The sequence below is a fragment of the Athene noctua genome, chromosome Z (genome assembly GCF_965140245.1).
Source record: "Athene noctua chromosome Z, bAthNoc1.hap1.1, whole genome shotgun sequence".
Classification (NCBI taxonomy): domain Eukaryota; kingdom Metazoa; phylum Chordata; class Aves; order Strigiformes; family Strigidae; genus Athene; species Athene noctua.
The window spans coordinates 86,580,401-86,607,490 of NC_134077.1; the positions used below are offsets into that span (position 1 = coordinate 86,580,401).

The 27,090-nt window shown below is 42.9% G+C and overlaps 2 protein-coding genes across 17 annotated transcripts in view; one reads left to right on the forward strand and one right to left on the reverse strand.

Moving 5' to 3' along the window:
- RASA1 (RAS p21 protein activator 1) overlaps nt 1-8,093 on the forward strand; it is a 69,282-nt gene extending 61,189 nt beyond the window's left edge. For both annotated transcript variants that reach the window (XM_074932391.1, XM_074932392.1), the window contains exons 24-25: nt 7,131-7,265; nt 7,955-8,093. In XM_074932391.1, coding sequence (XP_074788492.1) covers nt 7,131-7,265; nt 7,955-8,038 — 219 coding nt within the window. In that variant the 3' untranslated portion in view covers nt 8,039-8,093. The remainder of the gene's footprint in view (nt 1-7,130; nt 7,266-7,954) is intronic.
- Nucleotides 758-21,386, reverse strand: CCNH (cyclin H). 15 transcript variants are annotated; one of them, XR_012635554.1, is made up of 12 exons: nt 21,239-21,386; nt 21,030-21,152; nt 19,632-19,705; nt 19,162-19,372; nt 18,696-18,859; nt 16,687-16,757; nt 14,031-14,142; nt 13,421-13,481; nt 8,050-8,161; nt 1,799-2,075; nt 1,525-1,640; nt 760-1,413 (listed from the first exon to the last, which is right to left on the reverse strand). XR_012635554.1 is itself a non-coding variant. In XM_074932393.1 (10 exons), exons 1-10 carry the CDS (start codon nt 21,353-21,355, stop codon nt 2,023-2,025), a joined length of 1,098 nt encoding a protein of 365 aa, XP_074788494.1. In that variant the 5' UTR covers nt 21,356-21,386; the 3' UTR covers nt 759-2,022. The 15 variants fall into 15 exon arrangements, 3 of the variants coding, with proteins under 3 accessions (XP_074788494.1, XP_074788495.1, XP_074788496.1); XR_012635556.1 differs by having other exon boundaries at nt 762-1,413; nt 1,988-2,075; XR_012635557.1 differs by having other exon boundaries at nt 762-1,413; nt 1,525-1,632; nt 1,985-2,075.
- Nucleotides 21,387-27,090: the final 5,704 nt, after the last annotated feature.

Here is a 27,090-nt window from a genome sequence, read left to right on the forward strand (position 1 = left end):
AATTCATTACATTAATGAACTAGCTTAGAAACGCATCATCTCCCACACAGTTCTGAATGCCTGTAACTGAATAAATTTTTCTTACACATGTTTAGAAACTGAACATTGCTGGCCTGTCATACAGAATTAACACCAAATGCCACCTTAAGCTTTCTTCATTTAATGCCTCTGTAGATATAAGACACTCAAATAGATTTTTATAGCTATGGGGATTAGAAATCTTGGCCAAGAATACAAATCTTTATGTTTTAAAATGAAAATTCATATATATAACTTGTCATATGGTTTTGACCAGAGATTGAAATTATTTTTTGCTTTCAAAAACATTAGGTTGAATTTCAGTTATGCTTCACCAAATGTATCACTGCATTCATTCTAGATACTGTAGTTTCAGAGTGAACGGCAGTTACTGTATAACTGCATATTGAACTGTATATTAAACTGTTACTGTTCTGTGTATGAGAGCAATAACAGGACTTAGGTCCTCATGTTATATACATGTATTTTTAAACCAAGAATTCATTTTAAAAGCTCAGATTAAAAAAAATGTGCCAAGCTGCCTCAATTGATCCCTTAGAAGTGACCTAGAAGACATCTCTGAATATTTTGATAAGATGTAAAAATGAGTGTGGCATTCTGGTAGGTTGCCATATGTCATCTTTTCCTGGTTAAATTACAACTTCTGCATAGAATATGTCACTTTTCTTTAAATGACAGATTTTGCATGAGGTCTGTGAAAACTGTTGGCTTGAAAATAGCTGTTGGATTACTCTACTGTTTTAATTACATTGTTGTTTTATGACTAGTTTAATGAGTTACTTAATAGTTACAGATCTTGCTGCATTTTTGTGCTGCTGCTTTGTCATCTAGATTGGGGGACAAAAAAACCCCAACAAACCAAAACACGGATAGATTCCCCCTCATTTAGGGAAAGGTTATGAGTCTTTATATTTAGTAGCTTTCTGGTCAGCTCAGTGGTAGTGTAGCTGTTGCGGAGGCTCTCAAGATAAACAGACAATAAATATAATAAAATTTATTTTAATACAATCAGTTGGCACTCGAGCAATCATTCACAAATGACAGATTCAAATGTCCCTGAGAGGAGAAAACTGTTACTGCGTACACTCCTAGGGTTTAACAACAAACCAAAATGCTCAGTTATTCACCTAAAAAGTGAGGGTGCTCAACATCAAGGAATTTCTTGTGTCCCAACCCAAGGGGGGAACCACATGGAGTTTCCTTGGGCGATGTCCCGAGCCAAGGGGAGAGTCCTTGACTGCAGCTGTGTGTGCTGCTCCAGAGGGAACTGGCTCAAAATGGCTCCCCCAGGGGACTCCATTTATACCCGAGATGAATCTGATCTGTGGTCAGCATGAGCCCTTCTTAGCTGAGGGCCCCAATTACTGTAAAACCCTGAGAACAAGGATGCAAAAGAAAGAATCAGCAGGTGCTGTGTCCCAACAACCAGGAACCCTGTCAGGGTGGGTGCACCTGCCCCACAGTCCACCCCATGACCACACTCACGATTTGGCTGGTCTCCTTGGAGAGTGGTGGCACGGTCACCTCTTGCGTCCAAGGTTAAAAGGGAGTGCAGTCCCAGTGAGCTTTAATGCTTGTTGTGGATTGTCATTCCTAGATAACTACACAAAAAAAAATTTAGAAGACATACTCTACTGTTAACATGGACTTCACAACCTATACACTAATATAACATAATACAAACCATAATAAACACAACTACAATCATTAGCAAAACTGAAGGAAACTAAGGGTTCTGACAAGGAAAATTCAGACATACCCAGCCAACCAGTTAATACAGGAACAGTTGCCTTTGAGTCTCTTGCCACTTTCTTCATTTGTGAAGAAAGATTCATGAAGTAGCACTAACATATCTGGGACACAGAAGCACCTTGCTCCCTTAATAACACCAATTTCAATCACATTCTTCTAAAAGATGCCAAGTTAAAAAAAAAAATTGATTCACCACCATGCTGTCATCCAAGTCCTGATTGTCCGTGTGAGTCACCATCGCCACTGCCCATAGGGGTGCTGAAGCCACCTGTTTTTCCAGGATCCTGAAACAAAGCAGAACTAGGCCTTGGATTAAATCCCGGGCATAAAGTTAAAAGTCAGAAATTATCCACTGGGCACTAATAGTGAGTTTTTCACCTTTATCTAGGACCTTCCAGACGTGTAAACCCCCAAGATTTTACTAAGGTTGTAGGTACAACGCCAGTCAAAGGCAACTTTATCATGACGGGTTGGCCCACACATATTTTTGAAGGGAACTGGCCCTTATTATTGTTAAATATAGGAGTGTCACCAGCCAATAAACTCATAGGGTACAGTGCTGCTATCTGCATGTTCCCATAATTTCCCCTGTGGTTATTAACAATAAAAACGACTTGTGATAACCGCATGTCCCAGTTGTGTTGTGAGACCTTCACTTGTCTCTTAATGAAACCAGTGGTTTGCTCTGTTATGCCATTGGCCTGAGGGCAGTACAGTGTATGAAACACCCACTTCATACCTTTTCCGTGTGCCGTTTTGCACCACTGTGACTGTGAAATGTGATCCATTGTCACCTTGAATACGTTCAGGGATTGGCAAGGTGCTAAACGATCCTTGCAGAACTCAGACTGTTTGGTCTCCGGTAGCTGTTTTAACAGCTGTAGCTGTAGTTAATCCTGACACCACCTCTGCTCCTACCAGAATGTATCTCCTCCCGTGAGATGGCTTCAAAGGACCAGTATAATCAACTTCCAGGTGCTCCAGAGAGCTTTACATTGTTTGATATGCTGGGCTGGGGCTTGAATTGGGTGGTTAACCTTAAGCCTCATTCAACACTGTGGGCAAGCCATAAGAACTGCTTCAGATGTCTTCGTAGACATAGGCTATCCCTGGGACCAACACTCGTAATAGAGATTTGTTTTCCCTCAGTGGCATCGCTTCATGTGTAGCCACTCAGCCAGCTGATCCCCATCTTCTTCATCACTGTCAACTACCATAATTTGGGCCAGGGGATCTACTTGCTGACTCCATCTCGCAGCAGGGGTCCTGTCTCTTGCATGGCCCTTTACCCACCCCACCTTCAGGGGTTGTGATCTACCTATTTCTAACAACTGTTTCCAGTCCTCAGCTCTCCAAACCTTTGTATGGCCCACTTCCACCGATCAGATGCCCACTGACTTATCCACTCTAGCACCCTTATAAGCCAGTGTAAGTCACTGATGCCATTCTCTGCTGCAACAAGGGGGCATGCAACTCTCCCACCTGTGCACTACCTTTTTCCTCCCCTACAGTCATTTTACCAGTATCGGTTTCCAAGGCTGCTGCTTTATATTGTCATTTTAATCCCACTCGGTGGGCAGATGCATCAGTAAACCACACTCCTCGTGTGTTTGAACCTGTAGTCAATTCGGGTGCCTCCTTGGCTGGGGAAGGTTTATAGGGTTGGCCTGACAAAACCAGATCTGGATTTACAGGCTGTTGGAGCTTGGAGATTTTGACTACCTCTAAATAAGCATACCATTTACATACCGTGGCCGCTTGGGCTACCCCTTCAGGGGGAAGTGACCCTTAAGAATCAAATTTAAAAGAAAATGGCCTTGCAGTACACTATTCTGCATGGTATGTAACCTCTCTGCTTCCTTAACTGCCCTGGTAAGTGAGGGAAGCCCCTTCTCCCACTCTGAATACCGTTGTTGAGTTTCCTTAAATAAAGTGGAAGAGAGCAGCAAAGATCTAGCTGGTCCCCGCAGTGCAGTCTGAAGCACACCAGAATAGGAGGCATGTTTTGCAAATCCCCACTCAACCCTCAGCAGGTCCTGTGGGTGTAAGGGCCCCAACCTCTCACAGATCTTGAGTTCATCTTTTACAATATTCAGGGCCTCTGTGTGCTGTAAAGTCCAGTCCCACTCCCTATTTTTTCAAAGCAGATCACAGCAATCACCAAAAACCCTGGTAATGCTTCCTCCAGTAACCCAGTGTACCTAGCAGCTGCTGTACTTCGGCCTTTTACCTGGAATTTGCCCCCTTTCAATAACTGATGGAGTATCATGAGGTACTGCAACTGCTCCAGCCACACACCAAGCTCCTGAAAATGTACTTTCTTGCCCAGAACCTTGACACTTAGAGGGTGGAATATCCAGCCCATTCTTAGTTAACGGGTCCCAAATGGTTTTCAGCTTGCCCTACCTGTTCTCTAGTACCTCCACCAACCAAAATACCATCTATATGCTGATATCTATGGACACCTGACAGCACCTCTGCTGTGCTGAGAAGTTTGGCCAAAGCATTATGAGCAATAGTGGGGAGATACTTATATCCTTGTGGGAGTCGCTTAAAGGTGTACTGTGTCCTTTCTCAAGCACAAGCAGACCGAGGCTTATCCTCGTCCCTTAGGGGAATCATAAAGAACATCTCTTTAACATCTAAAGCAGCCGTCCATGGGTGAGCAGTGTTGTTGTTACTTGATGTATTTGGGACAGAGCCTGCTAAATGTGGGGTGTTACTATTCTATCTCTGATAGTCAGTCATTAGCTGCCACCACCCATCGGATTTATGGACTGGCCAAACTGGAGAATTGTAAGGGGAGTATGTGTGACTCAGAACCTCTCTTTTCTCAAGATCATTAATTACTTGTAAAACACCGTTTGGCAGCAGTCAGCAATGTATACTGAGAGACACAGGTTCTAGATTGCAGCAGTAAAGGAGCAACCTGCAAAATTCTTGTATGAGTCACCCCTGTCCCTCTGCCTCCAAAACTCCACACTGCCATCTGGTAAATACCATTGCTTACCTGCCAGCAGATCAGACCCCAATATATATTTCCCTTTTAAGGGTTCAAAGTCACCTCTACATCCTCTTTTTCCCTGGTAACCAAATTGCATTTGGGCTGCAGGACCTTTTTCTACCACCTCTGTCACACCTGTTACGTTTATAATCTTTCTTGATGGTGTAAGTCCTAACTCATGGGCTTGTTGTCTAAGACATTAATTTGGGCTCCTGTATCAAACAAAAATTCTAGACTTATCTGCCCAGGACCCACAGGGGTATGTATATAGGGCTTCTTGTCAGCAGAACATTGGTAGGAATCCACTATGTGCAATGGGCAGACCAACCCCCAGGCAACAGTTGCTAGTTTTTTGACTCTCAATTCCCTTCTCAGTGTCACAGAAGTGTTAAATTCCCCTTCCTGAGGGAGTTCGGTTGCCTACATTTCCCTTTGCTGTGGGGTTTTCCCCTCCAGCAGTTCCACCAACTTCAGGACGTGGTGACTGATGTGGTCGGTGGGTGTCTTGCCCATGTAACAGTACTTGGGGTACCCGCAGTGCCGACAAAGATCACTCCTTTCTGGATCCTAAGGTCGATCTGGGCTGCCTCGGGGCAATTCGAACTCCCAGCCAGGAGGCTGCTTCAGGTGCAGTTTTTGGCTGACTTGCCAGACCTTCCGATTTCTGTCCCCACCACCGCCTGGGTCAGTCCATCCCATCTCACTCCCATCAGCCCCAGATCATGTCAAGGGACTCTTCTGAGCCCCTTCTCACACACCACCTGAAGTGAAGGCACCTGCCTTTTGTACTCCTGCCAGTTCCAGTAATATCCAATATCCCTTCACCTGGATAGTAACAGGTTCCCCCTCTCCTTGGGGTCCGCGCCCCCAGCAAGCCACTCGAGATGTTACTGACTGGTTACCTACCAGCCTGGCACTTAAAAACACTCCGGGAACCAAGAACCCTCCTACCTCATCGTCACTCGACAGGATTTGATCCCCTGCCCTGTCCACAGGTGGTTGGTTTCAGTTTTGTCTGCCTTACATGAAAACTTGGAGTTCACTAAGCTCAGGTTCTGCCCAGGGGGTCACGTGGATTGTGTTCAGGGGTTCCCACCTTGCAGACCCATGTGCCTTTCTGTTTTGTTTAGAGGTCGCACATTTCTTTCCTTCAGTTCCTCTATTTCCTTCAAATTGCTTTCATCATACTCTCCCCATATGTCCCCGTTCCACTCTTCAAGGTCTGCATTTTGGATCTGCACAATATTAGGTTTTTTTTTTTTTGCCTGTGCCAACATAATTTCAATTTTTTGTTCCAATAACCGCGCTCACTCTTGTAACAATTCTTTCCTTAAACAATCAATTTCTGGTAGTTTCTTTAAATAATCTTTCTCCACCATTCCGAAGTAATCTTGCACCTGAATCAAACAGGCCTAAGATGGCGCACATATTCCCTATACCTCTGCCATCCCAAAAAATTCCATGGCTCTGTTCCAACTTTTCCACAATTGCCACCGGGTCAAAACACTTCTTCTTCACCCATTGTACATCTGGGGGAGAAGGGACACACAACTGTGCCTCCGTAATAGTTCCTCTGTCAACATCCTGCCAACTACACCAGTTAAAATGTTGTGGAGGCTCTCAAGATAAACAGATGATAATTAAAATTATGTTTATTTTAATGCAATCAATTGGCACTCGAGCAATCATTCACAAATGACAGATTCAGATGTCCCTGAGAGGAGAAAACTATTACTGCACAAACTCCTAGGATTAACAACAATCCAAAATGCTCAGTCATTCACCTGAAAAATGAGGGTCCTCAACCTCGAGGAATTTCTTGTGTTCCAACCCAAGGGGGGGGGAAATCTCAAGGAATTTCCTCAGGTGATGTCCCAAGCCAAGGGGAGAGTCCTTGACTGCAGGGGACTCCATTTATACGTGAGCTGGATCTGATCTGTGGTCAGCATCAGCCTTTGTTGGCTGAGGGCCCAATTTACAGTAAAACCCTGAGAAAAAAGGTGAGAAAAAAACCCCAGCATTCAGTGGCCACTATATTTCAGCAGCCAAGAAGCCCCGCTGTTGTTGGGTGGGTGCACCTGCCAGAAATACCACAGCCCTTCTAGCAGGCGTAGCAATTGCAGTATACTCATAAAATGCACGCTTGTGAAGAGGAGGAAATCCCTAATTCATAAAAGAAAGATGGATTGGAGACCTGGCTGGGAAGATAAACACTGCAGAACTTGCTTGTGGTATAAAACAATCGTGTCAGCAGAGTTGCGGACCTGCAGTTTATCTCCTGGTATGCCCCCGTATTCAGCATCCTAAATCTGTTGTCTTTTTGTTGTTGTTGAAGAATGTTCCTGAGCTTCCAGACACTACAGAGCACTCTAGAACTGACCTGTCTCGTGATCTGGCGGCCTTACACGAGATCTGTGTGGCACACTCAGCTGAACTCCGGACGCTCAGTAACGAGCGAGGTGTAATGCAGGTAAGCAAGAAGGGTTAAACAAACCACAGCACAGACAGTATGTGTCTTCAGCTACTCCTCGTTATCAGGATTCTTTCATATTTCCGGCTTGTAGAATAACTGATAAAATGTTTTAAAATAGGTGCATTTCACCGGGAGGTTATTAGCTGTAAATACTTAGTGTGTAGTTTTGTTTCTTTGTGCAGCAAAACCAGAGAGGTTTTCGTAAAGTTTCCAGAGGAAGTTTTAGTTTCTAGAGGAAGCCTAAACCCACAAAATTACTGTCTCCTGCCAGGCTCTCTGGGTTGTTAGTTTTAGGATCTTGTTTTTTTTCAGTTGAGAACTAAATTTACTTTCCTTAGTTTTCTATCAATGCCTCATTTCTGCTTCCTACTTTGCCAGTACATTTGTAAACAAACACAGCAGACTTCTAGCAAACCCCAACAGCGTGTTAGCTGTAGGCTTTCTGTTAAACCTCCCTGTTAAACCACAAAGCAACAGAAAGATCCATGGGCGGAGAGGCGAAGTTCATAACACTGTTTTAGATTTCCCTTTCAGAGGTAATGTCTTATTGACAAGGGAATCGGCTGTTTCCTTTTTTTTTTTTAATACATTCTAAACTACCTCACAGCAGGTCTGACAGGCTAATGCTGAAACTCCTCAGGCAAGACTGTTCTGTTTCCAGCTAATGTGTGGTTCTCTTTCTGCAGCATGTTCTGAAGAAGCTTTTGGCTATTACTGAACTGCTCCAACAAAAACAAAATCAGTATTCAGTGTCTAATAACATCAGGTAGCAGCACTGTACCTGAATTCTGCATGGATCCAGCATGCCCAACATGGCAACTCACACCAGTATCACTTTCTTCTTGCTCTTGCCAAAAATAGCACACCCTGTCACATTCCCAGTGATGTGTGAACTATGCAAAAAGAAAACAAAGATTCTGTTGGTGAATGATTGTACCAGCAGCTTTTTAAGCTATCTGTGCAGGACACTTGCACTTTTTTTCCACTTGGAAACAGTTTTCACAACCTCTGAGCCTTGGTGTACAGTTCACCTTCCGCAAAGAAAATGCTGTGACTGTGTCTTGAACTTTGAAAATTATTTTCAGCACCTCTGATTGCCAAAGTTTTGCTATCTTGTTGGAAAAGAATTATCAACTGACATGAGAAGAAATGTGTTGTTTTGACAGCCACATATAACTGGATAACATTTCTTACTGTAATTTCTGACTGGTTACAATAATTACGACTTTTGACTGTTTCAACCACTTTTAACTTGTATTTACAGTTTCCAGAATTTGATGTTATGGTAGGAACAATCTTTACTGTACACTTTTTATACCATGCTGTTTCTCTTGCTGGAATCATGTTGAAAGAGAATATGCAGAATGGGTCTTGTCAGCTTTATTTTTTTGATGTGCCACTGATTCAGTCTGAATAGTTCGTCCATCAAAACTGTATATCCAGATAAATCACAATGCTTTTGTAAAATGTTTACAATGGCAAACTGAATTCAGTAAATTTATTGATCATTGTATCAGACATGCATGCATTCATTAAACCATTTTATAAAATATGTATTGGTTGGTCTTTTGTGCACTGTAAGTCTAGCATAAATATTATTTTTATAAGTGAAAAAGTGTTTTTAAAATAAATCAAGCTGCAGATCAACTCTTTATGGAAACTGGTTAACTTTGGCTGCTGTGGAAGTCTTTTAGTGGCTGCACGCAATGTACTTCAAAATGTCCATGCAGTGTCCCTTTTTTAGCGTGAATCCTCAGAACAGCATTACCTTGTCTGTTTGCCTTAATCTGTACGTATCTCACAGGTGAGAAAGTAAATGTTAAAACTGTTAAAAAGAATTAAAAACACGCAGTCAGTTCAGAGGGTATTTCAGCACTGCCAGCTGTCACTCTTCTAGGCAGCGACCTAATGAGGACTCACCGACAGGGCTAATGAGGTAATGACACAAACGACTTGCTTGAGGGCGCGTGCGCAGCGGTTCTGTGTTTGGCAGACCAGGGTGATGCTCTTAATGCAGCCTAGGGAAGACACACTTGGTTGCTAGACCTTGGGACTGCTGAATTCTTTTTAGATCGTCCCATAAAATCACTTCTTGACCTGCCGCAGTCAAGCCTTTATTGCCAAACCACTGTCCAACTGTGTCTTGGATGAGAAAGGTAATTAAGAATCTTTTTTCCTGCCCTGATTAGTTCTCTCTCTGCATACCATTAGGTCACACAACTCACAGTCCCAGCTGGCAACATTTTTTCTGTGTAAATGCTCAGCTTACAGCTTTCAACATCACTTAAACTGCGTTCAGTCACGCTCCCTTCCCCTCGGTTAGGAAGGCGGTGTGTAAAGAGTGTCCGGCTTTCTGCACTGAAATGGTGATCGCTGATTTTCTTCCCCAACTAGTCAGCTGATGACCCTGGTATAGGACTTGTCACAAACAGTGGATAAAGTGGCTTATTCTATAGAGTTAGTTGGCTGGGTGTAGGTAGCATAATATGGTAAAAATACAAACTTTAGGACAGACTTGGCATGCAGTGATGAGAATGGAACTAGGAAACTCCCGAAGTGACATTTAGGTGCGTGTATTGTAGAGCTGTTCACGTTCTAAAACAGATGAAAAGGAAACAAGACTTTTCTCTAGGTTTGGAAGACATCAAACTACCTAAGAAGATTTAAAAAATACTCAGTTGCCCCCAGGTTAAGCCAGTCACAACAGCCTAATGTGAGATCGCAGCTGCAGAGCAAGTCACAAAGGTGTGATGATTACTTTCCATATTGTGTAATGTGTTGCTGCGGCCTCCTTGGTACATTTGAGAAGAACCTTCCAAACGTGCCAAGTGTTACGGGCACAGCCGTATTCTTTTAGCTGCTCCAGTGACAAGCTCAGGAGGAGGGGAGCGTTTAATGGCACTACAATTATTTTTAAAAAGTTACAAGCTTTATTGCAAAGATATTAGTGACAGAATAAATACCTCATGGCACAGTGTGAGGAACCTGTCAGGTTCACACGTGACACCACACAGTAGTTTCTGCAGTGGTAGGATCCCATCTTCCTTCAAGGTTACACTAAGTCCACAACATCATCATCAGTCCACTCTTCCTAATGGAAGGGGAGAAAGCAACGCCTTGAGCAAGGTGTGAACTCGGTGCGTTTCACAGTCAGGCGGGACAGGCCATACCCAACTTGTAGGTACGTGGTACTACTGCACGTACTGTCACAGTAACTTCCACTACACGTTAGAGAGAGTAACAGGAAACTTTTCACATCTCTGAACTGTGCCTGTTATCAAGAACAGACTCACTTAAATAGCAAGTTTAAACTGATTTTTAAACACAGCGCTTGTCAGATGAGTGTTTCTGCCAGGACTGCTTGACTGTTCGTATCTTGCACACTCCCATTTCTGACAACCAGGCAGCGATCTCTCAGTCCTGGTTAACTTAACAAGGCTAGCTCAAACCGGAAAGAAGAATTCAGGCAAGGCCTACACAGAAGTTATTTAATGAAAGGCCTGGTTTTTAAGTTTCCTTTCAGATTCTCATGACGTGCCTGACCTAAGGTCATGGCCAAGAACCACTCAACAACTCAAAAGGGCATTTCCTTTCCTTAGAGTCTCTACCACCTGCATTTCTGCTCAGACATACTCCCACTAAACCTAAGCACAGTTAAGGGAGTTTCAAGTATGCCCTTATCTATTGCAAGACTCCCAAATTAAGTTTTCATTCCGGGGTTCACTGAAAATGTTTCTTGCACACCCCTCCCAAGCAGTATTACCCAGTGTGCTCCTGTGCAGGAAATAAAACAGATAAAACTTAGGAAGTATCAAAGGGAAGACTTTATTTTTTATATTTATTTTAGCCAAGAGTGGCTAATCCCCGAACACAGGCTTGAACGGCTCTTGGGACTAAGCTCTACTGCTTCTGACAGTAAGCCCCAATGCTTATCAAGACCAACACCACCCTCGCTTGGCTAAAACCAGCTACACTCCTGACAGGCAGCATTTACTACCTAACAGAGTATTCCATGAACAGAATGAAGACTAAAAATAGTTTAACTAGTGGTGATTAAGCCCTTTAACCTTAAAGATGGTTTTCCAAGCCTACTCTTGGAAGTCATGGAGACACAGTCATTTTAGCAGCCCCTTTTCAGCACCTGAGGTTTAGCTCATGCATCTTCATTATGGACAACTGTGTAGAGATTTCCACAAAAGCTCATATTGCAACCTTTTACTAATATCTTGTGCTTTTTATGGCTTCATCACTTTGCCAGCCGAGTCATCTGTGCTCAAACAGTACTCTGTGCGTTTCTTCTATTATTTGAAATTGATGAGCTCTCCATATCAGTTACGGCCTTGCTATTAACTTCAGCTGTAAACTATTAAACCATGAAACAAAATGTTAACAAATAGATTAGAACTGATTGCGCACTTGTATACTTCAGCCTACTCACTAACAGATACAAATGCCGTTAACAGCGGGTAACTACAGGGTTAGAGAAGTCTCAAGGTTTGAGCAGTACGCACATGCTGTAAGCTTTCAAAAAGTTAAGCACAGTCTCCTTTATGTCCTGCCCAGCTCAGATCTGCTTTTGCATGTGGTAATTAACTCAGAAATGGAACTACACAGACACAAACCCTTGGCATTTCAGATACTGGATTTTAAAATATTGAGTAATTCAGGAGCTGTTAAAACAGTGCAAGAACTTACCATGAAACGCTGCACGCTATGTAAATTTATCCAATCCCTTTATTGCTTTGGAAGAACTGTGAATATAAATTAATAAGAAACCCAAAAAAAAGAACTACCTCAAACCACAGCAGCATTACTAAAATAAGATCCCCTTGAAATTGAACCAGTGCCAGGAAGAAGTGAGTCTCCAGAGTTTAGTTGGAGCTGTTCTTTAAGTCATGTTCTCAAAGTTATAAAAGTGCTAGTTTTATGGAGTTGCCGTTTCCAATATGCTTTTTAAAAGTGGCATTTGGGGTAAACACTAGTCGAAGTTTTTTACAGCATTAAATTATTATCATAAAATATGCCTGAGGTTGCATATTTTGTTAAAACATACTTTCAGTGCTGATTGTATTACAATATTGTTCAAATAATTTTTTAGATTCTAGTACAACATCATAGCATTAACCTACTTGGTAATTTTTACAAGCAAGACTCGTTAAATTACAAAATGCAGGCTGTGAGGGTTTTTTTATGTTAGGATTCTGACAGATGACCCTCTTTAGCTGTTAGCAAGTCTTTCTAAGCATCACACTGAAGTTGTCTTAGGCTATCAGGATGTACAATGTCTTCAGCATCAAGAGAAGTCCAGTTAAAAAGGATTCTTCACAAAGCTACTCCACCAGAACGTATTCTCTGCAACTTCCAGTCAATGTTACAAATGACAGCTCTGAAAGGTGTTCAGGTTAGACCTTAATTCTGTTTTCATTTGTTCAGTCGCCTTTCTCAGTCTATCTCCACCTTATTTATACTTGGTCTTATAACCTGAGGTCCTTGCTACCCATTTGTAGTTTGTGCAAGCCTGGCGAGCAAATCGGCTGACGGAGAAATTTAGTCCAGCAGCTGACTTCTGCTTTGTTCAAGAAGCCAAATAAAGTAAACAGTTTCAGAAACACTGGTCAGCAGAAAAATCACCACATAAAACTTCTGTGAAACAAGCCTGCTTGAGTATACACTTCAGCATATACTAATTTATTTCATCCGCATTCTGAGGACTGAGATTCCACCACCTGTAGAGCCAGGATTTCCCCTGAAGTGTTCAGTTCCTGGACTTCCAAAACCTCCTTTCATCCCAACATTCCAAAACTCAGTTTCACAACTACTTCCCCTCACTGGCATCATGAAGTTTCACGTGCTGGTAGTACTAAGCTTGATGTTGTTCTATGGTTTGTCAAAAGACTTTCCAAGGAAAGGATGGCCTGTGTGTTCTTCCTCCTCCCCACAAAAGACTGGGGTATTTAAGGATATAAATTCTTATATAAATCCCAAGCACAGGCTAGTATGAACTCTGGCTCATTTTTCAAAAAGAGTTGAAAAAGATTCTGTCTGAGCAACACGTAAAAGAATATTAAAAGATGCAGAAGTTTGTCTCAGTAGCTGTGTCACTTTTGTCTCGGCAGTTAGAGTGGAAGTACTTGTACAATAGGTTTACTGACCTCATCCACTTTAGATTTCTTTGTGACATAATCATCATCTTCATAACCTTTCCTCTTCTTCCTAACTCCACCCAGGGAAAAAAGTTAAATGTTTAGGTATTTTTGTAAGTCAAGTCTCCTTATGTGACTACAAGATTAGACTGCTTGTCACAAACTACCAAAGACTTTAAGCTAGCAGTTTGCTGGAAGCTCACAGTGGGTAAAAAAGTGAAAACAGCAAAAAAAGAAAAATCAGGAAGTCCTTTGTCATCCGCATGACTCTTAAGAAAACATTAACCCTTTACACAATTCTAATCATGTGATTTTAAAGCCTTTGATTCTCATTACATGAGACATAAAGTGGCCAAGACCTTAGGAGCTACCCCGGATTCCAGTTGTTACAAAATAATCTGTCTTACAGCTTGAACTGCAAATAAGTACAAAAGAACATATTTACACATTACTGAAAGCACTACTCTGAGTCTTGGTTCTCAGCTTCCAGCAGACACTCACAATAGTAAGCACGTGAACAGAAATCCTTGTGTGTACATTCAAATGTTCCCATTTTCAATCACTCACACAAGCTATTTCTACAGCAAAAAGGCAGAAGTTTAACACACTATTTACTTACAAGTTTGCATTTAGTGAAAGCTCCGAGCTGTGACACTTCTCCAATTTCTGTTTTAGAGCAGCAACCTCTTCAGGCCTTGGCAGTTCATACTTCTTTATGAGATTTTTCATGCCTACAGTGGCAACAACACAGGTCTAAGCACATTACATAATTTCTTCTCTACCTTGTACTGGGTTTGTGTGACGTTTTGTTAGCAGGAAGGGGCTTCTGTGAGAAGCTGCCAGAAGCTTCCCCTATGTCCGACAGAGCCAACACCAGTTGGATGCCAGACAGACCCACCAATGGCCAAGGTGACAGTGGTAGCACCTCTGGGATAACGTATGTAAGAAGGGGGCAAAAAACATGCACAAGAGCAGCTGAAGGGAGGAGTGAGAACATGTGAGAGAAACAACCCTGCAGACCCCAAGGGCACTGAAGAAGGAGGGGGAGGAGGTGTTCCATTCCCCCACAGCCTGTGGTGCAGCCCATGATGAGGCAGCGGTGCCCTGCACCCAGGGAGGTCCATGGTGGAGCAGATTCCACCTGCAGCCCGTGGAGGACCCCGCGCCAGGGCAGGGGGATGTGCCCGAAGGAGGCCGTGACCCTGTGGGAAGCCCACGCTGGAGCAGGCTCCTGCCAGGACACGTAGCCTGCAACGCTGGGGAGGAGGAGGAGGTAGAGAAATCGGGAGCAAAGCTGAGACTGGGAAGAAGGGAGGGCGTGGGGGAAGGTGTTTTAAGATTTGGTTGTGTTTCTCATTAATCTACTCTGATTTGACTGATTACAAATTAAACTAATTTCCTCAAGTCGAGTCTGTTTTGCCCGTGACGGTAACTGGTGAGTGATCCCTCCCTGTCCTGATCTCGACTCATGAGCCTTTCCTACTATTTTCTGTGCCCTGTCCAGCTAAGGAGGGGAGTGATGGAGCAGTTCGGGGGGGCACCTGGCATCCAGCCAGGGTCAGCCCACCACACTCAGGAATTACACAAGCTTATCGATCAGTAGTATGGCTACTGTTACTGCTTATCCCTCAGTTAAGCTTGAGCCAACAGTTCTCTCTCCCTCTCACATGAGAAACAGGGTACATTTTCAAGCAGCTTCTACCAGGGAAAAAAAAAACAAACAACCTACACCAAAAATATCAGAATGGTACACAGAGGAGAAAACAGAATCTAAGAAGTCCACACCTCTTAAGGTTTTGAAAGCGTCATATCTAGTTTTCAGACTCAAAAGACACTACAAGGCAACACAAAACATATTGTTGAGACAGAAAGCTTACTGAGTAAAATCCCTGTATTTGTGTCTACTTAAAGCAAGTATTAGACGTTCAAAGGATGAACTCCTCCCAAACTGTGCTTACAAAACTTCCTGTCCCACATAGCACCAAACTTCAGAGGATCAAAGATTATGTATGTAAGGCTTAACTGTTATCTTCCATCCAAGGATCCATTCTGAATAATATCAAGGTACAGCTGAAGCTGAGCACAAAGAACTACTTTGAAACAAGCTGTCAGCATCACCAGTTCTGGGTTTCCTCAAAGTAAATGATAATAACTTAAGAGTTCATATTACTCTCCTAAGAAGCTTCAAAATACACAAGTATTTTTTACATTCAGCTTTGTACCTCAGTCTTATAAAGCCCCTAGAAGATTGACTGCAGTCTTGTTAAGAATGCAAATTAAATTTACAGCTACCCTGCAAGAATCAAGATTTTTTTCCTCTACCATCAGTTCTACATAACCAGTCATTTACAGATGCTTCACAATTTCCTTCCAGCCATCGTATGTTCACAAAGCTACCACCTTTGGGCTAAAGCTACCTTCCAGAATAATGCAAGCGAAGAATAAGTGATCCCAGCATTTCCTCTGCATCTCAGCAATGGAAACCTGAACACTAGATTTGTTTGCAGGGAGAGAAAGGGAAGAGCATCCCAAGTTTTATAAATCCAATTTAAATTGAATTTGTAGACCCCGATGACTTGTATGGTGCATTCAGCACTAAGGTCAGCTTAGTCAAAGGACTCTATTTTTAATGCTACCACTCTCCCATTTTAAACACATGCATTAGCTTAAAGCATTAAATAACTGATTACTTACTGGAAATTGCATATCCCAGCCTTTTCAATTAACTAAAACCCAGTAATAATCAGTGTACATTCCCCTTAACTAAACTGTGATAGCATTCGTGATATTTTATATCAAACATCTTCTGAAACATCTTCATGGATGCAAAACAGAAGTGAAGTATAAATTCTGTCATGTAACTTAAACGTATAGCTTAGAAAATGTACCCTCTGGTGGTAGCAGTAGTTATGTGCAGGCTTTTGCCCAAAACTGCAATTTTTAAGACGCAATGACTGAAGAGTCATTTCATCCTGACTTGTAAAAAACATTATTTAGTTCCCAAAACATATTTCTCACTTTTGAGTCAGCTGCTAGCACTAAACTGACTATAGCACTTATGTTCTGAGAAGCATCAGGCCCTCTGCCTTTTAATCTCATTGGAAAGGCTCAGTGTTTTACAACCCTTGCATCCACATCACTACTTGCCTTGTGCACGCCCTGAGATGAAGAAACCACCCGAAGCACACCTTCTCTGCTTCTAGTTTTTGTTGTTTGTAAAAATACTGTTTTCCTCTTTTAGAGATTCTGTTTATATTTTTCCAGTGTTTACTTACATTTCATGTCATCCAGTAGCTTGGCTAAGGATGTTCTGTTTTCTTTCAGTGTAAGATTTTCTGATAAATAACTGCAAAGAGATATGGAAAAGTAAGTTCTTAAGTGTCGTAATTATTTATTTACCATTAGTTAACAAAATGTGTTACTTATTATTTACATCTGCTACAGCTTTATGATTAGACTTAGTAGAAACACTTTGATTACATAAATACTATAAAGCGATAAAAAAGCTAATCTGTCACTTGCATCCTTCTTCTGTAAGAACATGACATAAGTATCCCCTGGCCACATAAAGAACCAAAGTTACAAATACTTAATTCTGCGGTGTTGGAAGTGAGCCTCGCTGACTTAAGTCAACTTACATTTAAGGTTCTCTGAAGTATCACACTAACATCACACAGTATGACGGCTGGAAAAGCAAGTACTACAGAACAGCAGTCGTCAGAGAAGCCAACAGGCAGCAAGGCTTGCAAGACAGGGCTGGGTTTTTTGGCAGCTGAAATCAAATCCTAAACGCTGCCTGGTACGAGTCTGCGGGTCCCTTCCTCTACCCTCAGCAATTCAAACTTCCTTATAGTAAGAACATTAATACATACACCCACCACCTGGTTAACACCTGAACACCTGTGAGCACCGTCACCAAGACCCACAACCACCAAGTGGTATTTACCCCTTCCCAGTAAGTGCGCTTGTGGATAAATTACAAAAGTCCAAAGATTCCAAAGTGTCTCGATCTGTCCAGGCTGCATTAGTGTCACACTGAACTCAGACACACAGCTCTATCAGCTGCAGCTGCCAGGCTGAGGCACAGTCACCATGAAGATGATGGTAGTTACTACAAGCTGACTGGCAGCATTGCTGCACTTGTTCAGCTCAAATTTAAGAGCATTATTTAACTTCGTGCTGATACCAAAACTGAAGATTAATTTGGAGCCACCTATTCGCCTGAACACAGTGGCATCTGATTCTTCCTGGAGCTCTTTTCAAGACTGACCTATACACTGACATCGTGGGAGCAACAGGTTTTCAAACCTTCCGTGTTCTGTCCCACCTCTGCAGTCAGACCTACTCACAGGTCCACAAAATCCGAGCTGCAGCACTTGCTTCTCCCACATCCAGCAGCTCAAACTCACGCAAAACAATAAATTATAAGGTTACAGCAACTCTATGTTGCAGACAAGTCACAAAGACTTGAGTTCTTGATGAATATGCAAAGATAAAAGTTCATACCCCTTGTTTCACACACCACCTGCAAACCTTTTTCTATTTTTGTAAGCAAGCTTTTCTGAATTTTGGCACAAGAGGTACAGAATACAGATTTAGGAATGAGATCAACAAGTTATAGTAAGCACCTGAATGTTTTTACCCTCTTTTGTGAGGACAGTGAACTCTGTAGAGGATACTGTCTTGAAATATGAGCTTCATTTTGAGCAGGTGGAAGGAAAGCTTCTTTAAAAAGACATTTGATAATGCCTTTGCAAACACCAGGGGATGAACCACAAAAAGGAAAGAAGGGACTGACTTAAAACAGCACCTTACCGTTAGTCCGTTTCCATGGAAACTGAAGTCGTAACAGCCAAATACAGCACTTAGTTTCCGCATGCCTAGCAGCTGTCAGTTCACTTATTTCATTTGAATCTGTAACCTTAAAAATCTTACTTTAAGTGACTCTTTAGGTGCTTCACACTCTCAGTTTCTACTGTATTTCCACTTTCTTCACTCTAATCTTCAAGATAAGTCGAAAAATCCTGTTCTAATTAGGACAGTCATCAGTTTAAATTTTTTTTTTCCTTCTTCCAAAGAAATATAAAAACCTGACATCAACTAATTGCATTTATCAACTACTTTTTGAAAATGGAAATAAAAAAAAGTTCCACTTCAGTTCTGAAACTTAAAGAACATACCAGTGTTTATCAGTAATACACATTTCCACTAGTTAAGAACATCCAGAGAAAAAAAAAGAAGTACACAAGAAGCAAATTAACTATAGCAAAAAATAAAACATTACCTTTCCATACTAATTCCTGCTCTTGAACCACTAGATAATATGGCAGTGAGAGCTATCTGTGAGGGAGTAAAGAGAAGATACGCATCTGTCAGAGCCACTCGATTGAGGAAGTCATCAGCTGTTTTCCTCAGAACTTCAGGATTCTCCAGCTTTGGATAGCGAGTCTAAAAAGTAAGTATTTAAGATAAAGTAAGTAGCTGTTCCTCATCTTCTGGTTCATGAGCTCAGAACACACAAATCAACAATATTCTGTAAAGCTAAAAAGTAGCAGGCCATCTTATTCCGAAAATAATCTAAGGTGCTTAAAGACCACAACTAAAACAACTTCCTGCAGATATTTGCCTGTCACTTCAGGAACTAGAAACAAGATCACTGGCACAAAAAGAAATAAAATTTTCCAATATAACACACGACAGATTTGTATTATGTTAACATATGGAGCATGTAGCATATAAAACAAATCTACCTTTAAATCGATTAAAAAACCCTCAAATGGCCTGTACGGGTTGTGGATGATAAGATGGAAGTTCAGTTGCTGAATAAGGAGCAGTTCATATTCCAGTATTTGTTCAAGAGCTTTTTCCTGTCCAAGGGGACTTTCTCGAAGGTTACCAACAAACTGTGCACTGGACACATTAAATTCATCTACTTTACAGGCCAAAAATGCACATGTTAGCCTGGAGGAGGGAAAAAGGCAAAAAATTGACATGCAGCATCCATCTTTTATAAAGAGAGAAAATTTATAATTTTCAAAACACCACATTCTGAACACTGCAAACTTTTCCAAATGGAAACTGAAAGCGACCATACTTTTGTCTTTACCCATATTTAAGCTCTCAGATTTTCCTTCTCATTTTTTCAGGTCTTTACAGATACAAAGATTGTTCCTCCAATGTTCTGCTTGATAGAATAACTCCAGATTCATTGATAACTCACATTATTATCCGAGGATGATACTCCATCACCGAGTTATTGAGGTAAAAGCGTTTGAAATACATACAAGCTGTTCCCTGAAATTAAATTTAAAAAAAAAAAAAAAAAAAAGAGGAAGCAAAACTAAGTACAGAGCAAAAACCGATTACAGAAAAAGAAAAATAAAATAATCAAAATCACAAAACAGGCAAGTTTGAATATATACTAGATATGCGGGACACACTACAGCACCATAATGCACATAATGCCATGTCACTAAATATTTCAAAGTCTAATACATTTATGCCTGCAGGAGCCTTACAAAATGGCAGCTTGGTTATTTTTTCCTCCATTTTGAGGCATATTTAGCAAGACAATGCTCAAAAAGCCTATAATATCTTCAGGAGAAAAATCTGACATTTAAATGAAATTTAAAAACCAAAGACTGAAAAAATTAGCCTGAAAATTGTGAGTAATCCCAGCCACGACATCTGACTTCTCGGATCTGTCAGTTTTCCAACACGTTTAACACTGATGCTTCTCTGTATGCCTGGGAGTACTGCAGACAATGCCAGAACGCCGTTTTTCCAAACCCACTACCTGGTGAGCCTGATCCAGCACACACACTCTACAGGGGCCACTTCCGAAATTAAGGTCTGGCTCCAGAGAGCATGTAATGGCTGCCTACTGCTACGTTTCACACACATCTTCAGACAAGACACTCTTCATCTTTGTTACTCTCCATACCTGCCAGAGACAGGGAGGACTGACAGGGGGACAATACAGGTTATACATCTTAATGACAACAAAAGCACAATTTCATTCCCTGCTTCAGCTGTAAGACCTCACTCACTCTCTTCTGAAATGTGCTCTTCTTCGTTCAAGATAAGTCGGATCAAAGACTTTTTTTTTTTCCCTTTGTAGTCAGTTTACTGCCAGTATGGATGCTTAAACCAGCTTACTTTGTGGTCAAACATGCATCAGTGCTTGAGAAACACCTAGATGACAGGCCAACTTTGGGACTGCCTCCTTTAGCTAGTGGGGCATTTTATTGTATTACCGATCCTTATATCGATAGGTTTGTTTCTACTTGCTTGCTTGCTTTACTTTGCTTAAGGGAGAGGAAAGAAAGCCGTTAAGACAAACATGCATGCGTAACGACCGCATGAAACGGATGCAGTTGAGAAATAACTTTTTTTTTTTTTTTAAATGGCTGCGCTATCCAGAAAAAAGGAGAAAATAAAAAGCGGTCTGAAGCACAGACGGCAGCATCGGAGGACAAAAAAAACTCAAAAATACATCCGTGCTCTCCAGAACAAGCCAAGCAAGGGAGTGAACAAGAGGCAGAGAGAGGGCAAAGCCTGCAGCCCAGGTAACCCTCAGAACGCCGCCCAAGCCGCCCGAGCTGGCACTGCGGCTTACCACCACAGATCTCGGCATAGCCGGCTTGAAAACAGCACAGAAATCCAGCAGCCGTTTTTCGTAGTACTTGCATATCGCCAGCTCCTCGTGGGGCTCCAAGAGGACTTGATCGCTCTGCTGGACCTTGAGGGGGGACAAAGACGAGCCCGGCTCAGGGGCTGCGTTCCGGTACACCCGCCCGCTGCTACCTTCCCGCCCCTGCCCCGCACCTTCCCGCTCGCCACCGCCTTCCCGAGAAACTTGCGGTTGGCCTCGGCCCGGCGCCGCGCCAGCTCCTCCTCGCTGCGGAAGGTCCAGTGGCGCCACTGCGTGCTGCTGTAGTACATGCTGCCGGGGCGAGCGGTGATGGCGGCTGCAACGGCGGTAGCGACACACGCTCCCTGCCGGGCGCGCTTTACGGCAGCGTGCGTTGATGGCGGGCGCGGGGCATGCCGGGAGCTGTAGTTTGGCGGGAAGGGAGGCGCCGCGGGGCGGCGGTGTCCGCTCTGCGGGCGGGCGGCCGCGGGCCGAGGGAGCTCGGGGCCGCTGCAGACAGCTTGTGAGGGGCGGCGGGAGGGAACGAGTCCCCCGGGAGGGCGCGGGAAGGGCCCCGCGGGCAGGGGAGGTCTGGAGCAGGTCAGGGGGAGATACTTCTCCTTGGAGCTGGGGAGCTGCGCTTAGCTGATAACCGCCACACAAAACCACCCCTGGCCTGACACTGGGGCTTTTCATGATGTAAAAAAATAGTTCGTACGGGTGGGGGGACTGGGATCGGGCCCAGAAGGAGCCCATGGTGGAATACATGGCAGTGTAGAAAACCCTGAAAATGAACAATACTCTTTTTTTCTTTTCTTTTTTTTTCCTAGTGGAAATACTGTAGCGAGACAGCACGTTGACGGCATGAAAGCTATGCGTGGCGTAGAGCCTGAAGCCATAGCACTGTGGTGCCAGCAAAACGTCTGCTCCACTCAGACGGACTGTCTTCTCGCCAACATAGGGAATAAACCTCTTCGCACCAATCCAGCACTGAGAAGCAGGCGTTCTCTTTATTGCAGTGCTGGATGCACAGGGGATCGCTCCACCTAACGTGTGTACATTAAAAAGTTCACCCTTTATATACCTTAAAGACATTCATACATTTTCCAAGAAGTCTCTGCCTTTCTACCTATATACTATATTTACATAATGCTGGTGTTGCAAAACTACACTACGAATGCAGGAACGCACAGGGGTGGTTGTTTGGGGAGTTACACCCCTACTCCTTTTTCCCTTTTATGGCCAGGAGTCTTTTGACGACAATTTCTTCTCCTTGGATGCTTCCCAAATCTTGTCCGGCCAAGTTGTTCTTTCTTCTCTGCCTTGTTTGAGCAATTCTGCCAGGATGTGTCAATTCTCAAGGTTCCGATATCTTCACTGTACACTTTAATCACTCAGGTCTTGTTAAATACAAAGCTAAACATTCTCAAGTATGTTTAAGAATTTCTCAACATTCTTAACAATCTTCAGGGGTGTGCCACAGCCTCGTGTGTCCCTGGATGGTGCAGGGGTTTGAGTTAACAGTGATCCTACCTACATCAGGTTAACATAAAGCACGGCAATAAAAGGCAGCTTTACATTTTTTCAGGCTTTTTAAAAATACCATGTAGCATGCTGACATCAAAAAAGAAATTCACTGGTCGGTTTCCATCCATGTAGCTATGAAACCCTCTAATTTATCAACATCAAATAATAATACCGTTAGGAAAAAAGAAAACAGGGAATCCTTTATGTACCAAATCCATATGTACCAAATGAAATCAATCTTGGTGAGTTTTCAAAGAAATACATGAGAAGAAACAGTCCTCTAGCAGTTCTTCTAGTCTGTAGTACTATCTCATGTCAGGGTTCATTTTGCTATTGTTATTCCATAAATTGATGTACGGTTTCCATAAATATCACTGTGAAGGTGATTTAACAACGCATCACGGTAGGTTGTCCCATTGCTTCATGAGTTGTATGGTTCTCTCCAGTATATTCCATGTTTTCTCTGTTGCTGCTGTCATTTTTGATAATTAACCAGCTTCTTTTATATAGACAGGCCAATAGCATTGGCATTTAGATACAGACACTTGAGTTGCTTTTCAGTCTCCTTCTCTAGACAGCATATATGCAGTTGTCAGAACTTTCTTTACAGTGGCTTTTTGCCATTCGTATTTCTTACATTTTTTTTCACTATTGTTTGAAAGAGAAAGTTAGAAAATGAGTTACAAAATTTCCATGGTTCTGGCTACACATTCTGCTCCTGCTACAGTGTGGGTTGACCCCAGCTAACAGCCAAATTCCCTCACTACCCTTTCTTGTAGGATGGAGAGGAAAAAAAAGGGAGGCGAGAAGGCTTGTGGATTTAATGTCAGATTAATAGTGAAGGCAAAAGCTGCATGTGTGAGCGAAGCAAAAAAATTAATTTATTCACTCTTCCTATTGGCAGCCTACTGGTGAGGAAGTGTGTACTGGGAGTCTTGCAGAAGGTGATAACAGAGATAACGTCCAGCCTGTCAGCTGAAGATATTTGAGTGTGTTTGCTACACAAAATGAAGGGCACCAGGGTGTGGGAGGGAGGAGGAACCTCTCCACAGATGGGATCTGCACAGTGTGGTGCAGGAGAATCCATCTGGGGCCTGTCTGCTGCTGAGCAGACTCAGGGTTCCCCGTGGCTGAAGGTGTATTAAGATTTAATCACTATTTACATACTTTTTATTCTATCTTATTAAAATAACTATTTTATTAAGCTGTTCGTTGTTGTGCCTTTCCTATGGAGATGTAGAAAGAACCCAGCACTGTCTCTTTCTGTCCTCCTTCCACTCAGGTGCAGACGGAGTCGAAGCGGAGGACCAGGCTGAGGGGAAGGAGAGAAAGCCCAGACGCTGTGCAAGCTCTGCCCAGCATGAGCCAAAACGCTTATGAACACAACGGTTTAGTCACAAATGCAAAACATACGGTCTGCCATGAAGAAAGTTAACTTCATCCCAGCCAGACCCAGCACGTGCAGGTAGGATGATCTCGAGCTGAGATCCAATGTTAAAAAAATTCAAGTCTGTCTGAAAAGTTCCTCAAGGAATAATAACAACCCTGGCAAAAAGCATGTGATAAATTTTTGCGGAATAGCAATACTCTCTGTTTCAGTTTTATCCATGTCAACCTGCAGGTTCATAGTACTCCCTTTGATTTCTTCAGCAGCGTCTTGCTCCCCCCATTCAATAGTGTCTTGCTTCCCCATGTGGTAATGGTTCTCACTGTACTACTCTATCTGCTAAGTGTTGTTGTTGTCAGTGTCTGAATTAAATTGATGTTCTTTTTTTTCCCCTAGTGAGTCATGAGCTTGTCTTTTGCCCATGGGTTTGCCACCCCTGTCCTTATCACAATTTCTAAGCCTTTTGCTTTATTTTCTCCTCCCCATTCCTGAGGGGGAAGGGGTGAGTGAAGTCTCAGTTTCCCTCTGGGCTCAAACCAGGACACTATCACATGTGCAGGGATATTTGTTCAGAATAAAGAAAGAAGGAAAGAATGGGGAAGAAGGAAAGAAGGAAGAAGGCAACAAAAAAGGGAGGTGTTTTAAAATTTGATTGTATTTCTCATTATCCAGTCTGATTTTGATTAACAATAAATTAATTTCCCCAAGTCGAGTCTGTCTTGCCCGTGACAATAATTGGTGGGTGATCTCTCCCTGACCTTATCTCGACCCAGGAGCGTTTTATTGTGTTTTCTCTCCCATGTGGAGGTGAGTGGTGGAGTGGCTTTGGTGGGCACCTGGTGCCCAGCCAGGATCAGCTCACCACACACTGATACCCAGAAGCCACAGGATGCTGCAGTTCTCTGTAAAGTGATACCTATCCTGTTTTCCCCACAAATCCCTCCGTGACTGAGCATTCAATAGAAGGTTTCCAGTATATTGTGGGGAACTAGAAGTAAGGTCAGGCAGAGTGTCCGTCCATTGCAGTAGGATTAATTTAGCCCTGACCAGTGGGTCTGTGGAGTCTTGCCCATTAACCTTCAGCAGAGAAACTATTTGCCTGCTAAGTGGAGCCTGTCCATTGTAAATGTGACTGTGGGAAAAGTTGTGAAGTAGCAATTCATTAACTGTAACCTTCATCTCAGTTTCTTTGCCTAAAAATTTAGTTTATCTGTCCAAAGCATACCATATATGCAACAGCACAAGAAGAGGTAGAACTTAAAACTGAAAAATTACCCAGAATTTTGTTCCTGTCAGCTTCCATGAAGGAAAAATTAAAATTTCCTGAAGCACTATCAGACAGACCTGGAATTAGGAGTAAGGACCTGTTTTGCTAGCCCACCATCTTACATGGGAAACACCATTTATCTTCAGTTTCCCCATATTCCTGTAATGTTGATGCTAATTAACCGGGAGTGGGGGTGTGTGTATAACAGCTATAAATGAAATGTCTTCTGCAGTGGCTTCTGTATGTTAAATAATTATGCTGGTACACTAGGGGAAATACAAACAGTACTTACTATGCCTGGGCAGGCTGGAGAGGTGGGTCCACAAAAACCTTGTGGGGTTCAACAAGGCCAAGTGCAAGGTCCTGCACATGGGTTGGGGCAATCAAGCTGATACAGAGAAATGGTTACTTGTTTTGAGATTTATTTACTTATTTACTCGTAGAAAACTGCTTAGCAACTTATTTACTTACTTATAGCAAGTTATAATATTACTTATAGTATTTTTAAATATTGCTAAGAATGCTTCTTGCCCGGACTGTTCTGTGGAATTTTACCAAGGAGTACTGTGTTCATCAAAACAAAGCAGTTCACTATGAAATTCTACCAAGAACTATAATGTTCAGCAAAATATTATGTTTTTGTTCTTGTGGAACAGGTGTGCTCTCACTAGTTGGAATACTGGTAATGAGAAAAGATAGCCATATATGTGTAGTAGTTCTATTGGTTCTCTTAGAAAAGATAGAAAGAGTAAACCCATCTGAAAACCACTCTTGTTATTCAAGAAATTGGCCAAGAGAATCTGCGCATGCTCTGGGGGAAAAGAACAAGGTGAGAAAGAGTACAAGCCTTCCTCCCAAAGACCCCCTGAGACATTCACCAGGAGACAATGTGCAGGTGCCAAGATGACATAAACTGTTGACATCAGCCTTTCTAACTAACCCAGCCTTACTCATGCATATGTATGTTTGTGTTATGTAACGCCATGAATATGGATATGTGCAAGCTTTGTGGAGAGATCCCCTTGCACCCCGGCACTAGAGTAAACATACCTGCTGTATAACTCTATTCGAGTTTTGTAGAGTCTTTTTCCACAAATCAAAGCACAAATACTGCTGGGTGAGGAGTGGGTGGAGATGGACTTGGGTGTATGAATGAATGGAAGAGTGACTGTGAGCCAGCAATGTGCACTCACAGCCCAGAAAGGGCCCGTGTGCTGGGCTGCACCCAGAGCAGGGGGGGCACAGGGCTAGGGGGGGATTCTCCCCTCTGCTCCGCTCTGGGAGACCCCCCTGCAGGGCTGGGTCCAGCTCTGGGGCACCAACAGCAGAAGGACACGGACCTGCTGGAGCGGGGCCAGAGGAGGCCACGGAGATGCTGGGGGGGCTGGAGCCCCCCTGTGAGGACAGGCTGGGAGAGTTGGGGGGTTCAGCTGGAGGAGAGAAGGCTCCGGGGAGACCTTAGAGCGGCCCCCCAGGGCTGAAAGGGGCTGCAGGAACAGGGGGAGGGACTCGTCATCAGGGGGTGTGGGGATAGGATGAGGGGTAACGGTTTTAAACTGAAAGGGGGGAGATATAGATTAGATGTGAGGAAGAAATTCTTCCCTGTGAGGGTGGTGAGGCCCTGGCACAGTTTGCCCAGAGCAGCTGTGGCTGCCCCCTCCCTGGAAGGGTTCAAGGCCAGGTTGGACCGGGCTTTTGCCATAGATGAAGATATTAACACAGTAGTGATTTAGCAGTAAATCAAGATTCATTAATGTGTAATAGCACTTAATGGTTAATTTAAAGATTTACAACACAATTCAGTAAAATATAGTTATAGTGACAACTACAGATTCGAAAATGACAACATTCACACTAACTTACTG